Genomic DNA, 7,450 nt, shown 5'->3' on the forward strand with positions numbered 1-7,450 from the left:
TGACCCGAACCTACCCGCCCCTGCGCACGTTGAGCCACGTACCCTAGTGCCCGCCCCTTCCGGCCTTCCAATTGGCTCGTTCAGAGCGCGGCCGGACGTCTATTCCATTGGTCGAGCGCGTTCTAAATTATGAGGGGCGTGGCTTGACGCCCCAGACTGAGTTCTCAGGCTTTTGGCAGCTTTCCGAGTCAGATAGAAACACTGGACTGTTTGTCTCAACTCGGCAAATTTTATTTAGAAAAAATGGTAGGGTTTGAAAAAAGTGACACCACTCATTACGTACGGACTCAGAAGCCTCCACCTTTCTGTAGCACCTTAGTCTCTTCTCAGTTTAACCTCGCACAACTTGTAGAGGAAAGGTCAAGTCCCCTGCCGAAGCAGAGTGGATGGTGGAGATGCCTGAAAACGGCCAGAGAAGAGCCCCAGTCGATCGATGTTGCGGTGGAGGACACTGTGCAGCACAGACAGATGGGGTCCTCCTTCACCTCCACCCTCCCTGGAAAAGTCCCGGATGAAGCGACCACGCTCAGACTGGAAGATAAACTTCTGGGGCAAGGGCCCATGCTCCCGAAGAAAACCCCAGACACTAAGCAGCAACAGACGCACTTCAAAAGGTGCCAGCTGGCTAAATACCTCGTGCATATTACCCAGGGCTGGTGGCAGGAGGCTTCCCTCAGCCATGACAGCCACTAGGATGCAGGATGCCTCCAGATGCCAGGGGGAGTGGGTTGTATCAGGGTGTCGAGAGGCTTCCCAGTGGCTCAAGAGGGCAGCCAGCAGCCCCCGCAGCAACACGGAGCAGTAGCACAGGGCTGGGGGAGCAGCTGCTACCAGCTTCAAAAGCTCAAACAGCAGAGGTTGTTCCCGGAAGCGCCGACCAATGCGGAGATCCCGCTCCACTGTGGCTCGTGCATGATCCTCTGGGGGCCAGGCCAGCTCAGCACCAGCTGCATCAGGACACACGCTCTCCACTAAGGTCACCGCAACTGCTTTGGCTGCCTCTGGACTAAGGGTGGGAGCCCCCCAGCAACCTTCACGCTCACTGCCCCCAGATGCGCTGCAGCAGTGCACTAGAAGGCTGACGAGGCTCTGGGTGTTATAGATCACTTCCTGATGGTTTCGAGATTGAACAATTTTAGGTGGCTTTAAGCCACGGCCGATGACTCCAGCGTGGAAAACTGACCAGATCCCTCCAGGACCCGGCACAGCTGCAGTGTGCCTCCGGTTAATGTCCAACAAAGAGGCAGAAGCCAAGGGGGTTGAGACAATTGAGAGAGTCTCATTGTCTCCATCCATTTCCCCTCCAAACAGTTCTGTGTTGCCCCGATGTAAGGCTCCCTCAACTAGCAGCTGTAGGACAGCCTTGAGCCCAGCTGGGGAAGTCTGAGAAAGGCGGGTAAGAAGCTGGGAGGCTGAAGCCACACCAGGGGGGCCATGCAGCCTTAGAGAAACGAAGAAGCGGTGTACCCCAGCTCTCACTAGTCCCAAAAGTTGGGAAGGGGACAAGGCTTCAGAAGGAAAGGGACATATTGCAAGGAGGGAGGCAGCAGCTTCAGCTACTTCCTCCTCTGGGTGTAGTAGGAGAGGAGCCAGATCAGACAGGTGGGCTGAGGCAGACTCCCCAAACCGGGCCCCTAAGGCTGAAGGGCCCTCACCACCCTGCTGCTCCCACCCCACCAGCAAGGCCAAATTACGAAGAAACCGGGCTGTGAAGGGAGGCTGTAAAGTCCCTGCATGCACTCGAGCCAGGCAGCTTCGAAAGGCCAGGGGAAGAAGGCCAGAGAGACTAACCACTAGCCCTGCATATAGCTGGGTTGCCAAACTCAACTCTTCAGGGCTTCTGGCTCTGCTCAGTAGATGGCCCAAGGCCTCAGGTCCACAGCTTGGTCGAGTATAGACAGAGAGTAGGCCCAGAAGCTGGTGCTGCCAGAGGAAGCGCTTCCGTTCTAGCCGTAGTGTCTCTCCACACAGCTCTCCAACATGGTTTCGTAATGCATCAAGAAAGGGCACTGGACGAGGAGGTGGGGGTGGGCCCAGCACCCCTTCTCCAGGAGACCCTCCCCGATGATGAACCAGTTTTTGTAGATGTAGCAATAGCAGCTGGATCAGCCGGTCACAGGCCTCTCTTACAGTGTCTGGCACAGCCAGGCCCTGGGTAGTAATAACTGAAGCAGGCATAGCTGTGTCCACTAAGAACTGCAGCAGGCGGTAGGCACCAGTCCCAGAGGCCTGGCTCACTAGATGCACAGCCAGGTTTAGCATGTTGTCTAGCTCTTCTCTGGGGAACCCCTGCAGGTGTTGTTGCAGCTGGCTTAGCACTGCTGGGGGCTTGAGGCAGTCCACAAGTTCTCCAGATACTGTTCCTAGCAAAGCTGGTGACATGACTGCCAGCTGCAGTAAGAAGGGAACTGTGGCCTGAAGAGAGGGTTCCCCATTCCGGCCCCCAGCACCCCCTGACAAGCTATCATGAAACATGCGCAACAGTTCCCGTCGGATGCTGTCTCCATGGCGGGAAGCCAGGTGCCCTAGGATGCCTACAACTGAGGCAATCTTGGGTACCCGTTTTTCCCCAGGGATGGCAGGAGATCCAGGGAAGGGGTCTGTAGAGGGGGTTTGAGAAGAGTTTCCACAAGCACTAGCTCCTCCTCCAGCCCCACTGTGGACACAGAAGTCCTTCAGGCCACAAGAGAGGACTCGGGAGATGATGGTGCCAGGAAAAGAAGAGCCAATATGGGCCACAACCCAGTCAAAGTGTGGGGAATGCTGGACAGAAGTGTCCAGCAAGGCATCCACACACGCATCTGGGCAGCTACCAATGAGAGCCGAGAGGCACTGCACATAGATGTCCATTAATGTGCGGGTGGCCCTGCAGCCCATCCAAAGCTGCAGCAGTTCATTGAGAGAGCCAGTGGCATGGGGAACACGCTGATGCTGACCTGAATATGTGCTGCTCAGTTGTCCCATGAGGTCAATGGACCATGCACTAATCACAGGTGCCCAGGCCTTTGGGTTGGCCCGGATAAATTCACACAGCACCTGCTGCACTTCATGTACCACATCCTCTAAGCCAGGTCCACCAGCAGGGACATGGGATGGTGGAGGTGGACGGAGGTGAGGTGGACCAGCCACAGGACTTTCTTCTAGGGCAGCTAGGTGGGCCCGGACACTCTCATCAAAAACACCTCTCAAGTGGTCCAACACAGCTGCACGAGCAGGTGGCAGAGAGCGGAGCAGGAGAAGACCACATCGAGCATGTTCACGAGCTGAGAGCTGGTGGCCCAGAATAGGGTCTACACCGGTCAGAAAAGCCTTGATTTCTTGGGACAGCTCCTGAGCACTATAAGAAGCAAAAAAAAAAAAAAAAAAAAAAGAGGAATCAGAACACTGGGAGATGTTAGGCAAGTTATATTCCTTCCATGAGCTTTGGTTTCTTTTTATGTATTAATAGGGTAGTACGTCCCTCATAAGAACTTATGAAGGTTTAGAAGCATACCCACTCCTGGTTCACCGTGGTCATTCAATAAATGCTATTTTTCTTCCAGCAACAATAATCATATGAATAATAGATTATCTTTCAAACAGCCATGTTCTTTTTTCTTTTTCAGTACCAGTTATCAAACCCAGGCCTTTAGGCATGCTATGCACTACCACTAAGCTATATCTCCCACCCCACATTTACATACTTCACCAGTACTTTTCAGTCCTCACAACAATATGGCTAGACCATTTATTATGATCCCATTTCACAGACAAAGAGATGAAAGTTAAGAAATCAGGATAAATATTCCAAGAGGCAGGAACCATTTCCAAGCTCCTAAAACAGAATTCCCTTCTACTAAGGTGCTGGTATACAGAAAGTACTCAGTGAAAATTTGTTGAATTAACAAAATATATTGAGTCTACACCTACTTTAACATCTTCCCAGCCACCTATACACGCCAAGCACACTGAACTCTCTCAATGGACAGAAAATTGTAACCTTACTAAAAGCTCTCCCTCCTAAATGTGTACTTTTCCATACTGTACAAGAATTCGGCCTTAACTGGTGGCACGGGCGTTTAATTCCAACACAAGATAGATCTGAGTTCAAGGCTAAGCTAATATAAATAATGTGTTCTGAGACAGCTATGTCAATTCATTCAGAGACCCTATCACAAGAAAGAGAGAGAGAGAGAGAGAGAGAGAGAAAGAAAGGAAGAAAGAAAGAAAAGAAGAAAGAAAGAAAAGAAGAAAGAAAGAAAGAAAGAAAGAAAGAAAGAAAGAAAGAAAGAAAGAGGGAAAAAAGGAAAGGAACAAGTGAGAATCCTAGTCACCCACCCACTGAATTAAACGCCTTCAGTGTGCCAGAAGGGAGGGTGTCCCGGGGCACAGAAGCCTTTCAATTCTCCCCATCCCCAAATATATAAGCTCTGTCTTAGAGTTTCAGAAGGCGACGTCTATTCTGTCAAACACAACCGCATTCTCTGGGCAGATAAGGTTCTGTACCATCCCTCTAATCAAAAATAAAAAGGCATCTCAAAACGAGGGACAGGGGCAAAGGAAAGGCTAGGACAAATATTGAGGCTCCGAGCCTAGGTTCCCAAGACTCTCTCCATGTAGTCTGAGCCTCCTCGAGGTAAAAGGGGCAAAGAGGCTGGGTTCTTAGGAGTGCTGATGTCCCCAACTGCTGGGAAAGCAAGGCAGGCCTAAGAAGGCATTGAGGTCTCGGCAGAGGCAGAACTACGGGCGGGGCAGGGCAGGCATTGCAGCCCAGAGTTTTAGTGAGGCAGTGCCTGAGTTCCGGGAAGACGCGACCAGAATCTCTGAGAACCCTGACGCGGATTCTCAAGGTAAGATCCGGCTTTCTGTGGAGAAGGCTGGGCATCGGCGCGGGGCCGTGCGACGAGGAGAGATACAAGGGGCTCTGACTACCTGAGAGGCGCGGGACCGTGGGTGGCGGGGGCAGGCCCGGGTGGCCCTGGGGCCCCGGGAGGGTCGCACAACGCGGACATCCCGGAGCCCTACCCGGAGCCTGAGGCGGGAGCGGCGAAGCACAGGCGACGCATGCGTGCTGACTGGAAACGCGACAGAAACCAGCGACCCCGCCTCTCAGGAAAATCAGTCCGGCTGAGTCTGGAGCCTTAGTACTTTGGTTCCGCGTCGCACCGGTCACAGCGGGTTGTAACAGGCTTGCTCTCTTTGCAGCCTTCGCTCCCACACACACACACCCCCCCCCCCAGACTCCCCCAGGGATTTCATGGGCAAATGAAAGTTTCCTGGGACTTTCATTTACAGTGCAATCTATTTTTTCTAACACCAAAAGTATAAACGTGCAACTCATGAATCCGAAGCACGGATCCGACAGTTCGGACTCATACCTATAATCCGAGCACTAGAGGCCAACCTTGTCTACAATCTAAGATCCAGGCCAGCCTACATGATGAGACTGTCTCTCAGTTTTTGAAAATAAAATTTTAAATTACTGCGTGTTTCTCTTTTTCGTTTGCCTGCTTATTGTTTGCTTGTAGAGATAGAGTCTCGTGAATTTAAACTCCTGGTCCTCCTACATCTTCCACCACACCTAGCTTTTGCTTTTGTTTTGGAGCAAAACTTCTTAGGCTCTTCTTGGTTCAAGTGCCATTCCTCCCTCAGCTTCCAGAGTAACTGAGACTAGGTGTTTACCATTATCCTGGCTTCTCAACCATAAAGACTTTACAGTCTAAGGGAGCCCATTTGGGTTTGGATTTATCTGCCATTGTTGACAATATAATAAACTCTGAACTGACCTAGCTTAGCTACCTCCAACTCAGATCCACCGATCTCTGCCTACTGAGTGCTGGGATTAAGCCTATGTGCCACTACCCAGCACATATTTCTTGATATAATCCTGAATACAGAAATCCCTCTGAATAACCAGAGGCAGTCTGAAAAGGCTAGAGAGATGGCTCTGTGGCTGCTCTTCCAAAGGACCCAGTTTCAACCCCCACACTCACATGATAGCTCACAAGCATTTCTAAATTAGTTCCAGGGTAGAGGCTACCCTCTACTTGCCTCCACAACACCAGGCACAAAAGTAGCACTAATACATGCATACATGCAGTCAAGGTCAGAATACCAGTACATATAGAAACCTACATTTGTTTTTTCATATCTTGTTTGCATACCTGTCAAATAGGTACATTGTGGTGGAACTGACATGACCACTGCTGTCTTAAATCCAAGTACCTCTGACTACTCCTTGAGACCCTATCAATGCTCCCTTAGAGAAAGTGCTGATCATTGGCCCCTGGCCTGAGATCCTAGCCACCGTGTCCACTATGACTCCCAACCTCAGCAGTATATATAATCTTCCCAGTTACATGTCATCTTGTGAACTGCTAGAATATAGGTGGAAAGCTGAGTTAACTGGAATGCTGTAACTTTGCTGAGTCACCGCTCATGCTAGGATGCAGCTTTTGCAATGCAACTGCCCAAGCCTCACCACACTCCTGTTAAACAAAGACAGTAAATATTGCTGGGTGCTGGCAGAGGTAGTTGGATCTCCCTGATTTTGAGGCCAGTCTAGTCTATACAGTGAGTTCTAGGACAGCCAGGGCTACACAAGGGAAACCCTGTCTCAAAAATAAATAATAAAGTAAAATTTTTAAAAATTGTCAGTAGTTTTAGAGAGATAATTCAATGGTTAAGAATACTCGGTGCTCTCTCAAAAAGCCCAGGCTGTTCCCAGCACCTACATGGCAATTTACAACTATAACTCCAGTTCCAGGGGATCCAATGGCAGCTTTGGCCTCTGAAGACATCTACAATATACATAGTGTACACACATACTTTGAGCAAAGGGTTCAAACCATAAAGTTGTCTGTTACTGATAGGAGAAGGAATGGAAAATTAAATATGGCAAGCCCATGTCTAATTTACCATTTTGACATTTCCTGTGTGTATGGGGGCCTATGCTTGCCAAAATTCAAGTGTGGAGGCAAGAGGACAACATTGGAGAGTCAGTTCTCCTTCCACTATTAGGGTAACAGGGATGAAATTCAGGTTGTTGGGCTTGGGTCAAGTACCATTACCCCCTGAGCTACATCATCAGCCTCCCTCTATTTAGATGTTTGCAATGGTAAAGTTAGGAAAGGGGCTGGACATGTCTCATACCCATAATTCCAGCATTGTGGAGGCAGAATCAAAGGATCATTTTGATTTTCAAACCAATCCTGGGCTATGTAAGGAAGAGCCTGTCTTTAAAAACAAAACAAAACCCTCAGAACTGGCATCTCACAGCATGAGTGCTGATGGGTAAATAGACGGTCAGGATATAAATGGCACAGAGTGGACCTGGAGAGATGGCTCAGTGGTTAAGAGCACTGACTGCTCTTCCAGAGGTCCTGAGTCCAATTCCCAGCAACCACATGGTGGCTCACAACCATCTGTAATGAGATCCGATGCCCTTTTCTGGTGTGTCTAAAGACACCTA

At 50.1% G+C, this 7,450-nt stretch overlaps 1 protein-coding gene across 1 annotated transcript; it reads right to left on the bottom strand.

Moving 5' to 3' along the window:
• Positions 1 to 220: 220 nt before the first annotated feature.
• INTS5 (integrator complex subunit 5) lies at positions 221 to 5,038 on the bottom strand. The gene is made up of 2 exons (XM_080911196.1): positions 4,912 to 5,038; positions 221 to 3,337 (listed from the first exon to the last, which is right to left on the bottom strand). The coding sequence occupies exons 1-2, from the start codon at positions 4,989 to 4,991 to the stop codon at positions 361 to 363; spliced, it is 3,057 nt and encodes a 1,018-aa protein (XP_080767322.1). The 5' UTR covers positions 4,992 to 5,038; the 3' UTR covers positions 221 to 360.
• Between the last annotated feature and the right edge of the window lie 2,412 nt (positions 5,039 to 7,450).

This window comes from Micromys minutus, assembly GCF_963924665.1.
Source record: "Micromys minutus genome assembly, chromosome: 2".
Classification (NCBI taxonomy): domain Eukaryota; kingdom Metazoa; phylum Chordata; class Mammalia; order Rodentia; family Muridae; genus Micromys; species Micromys minutus.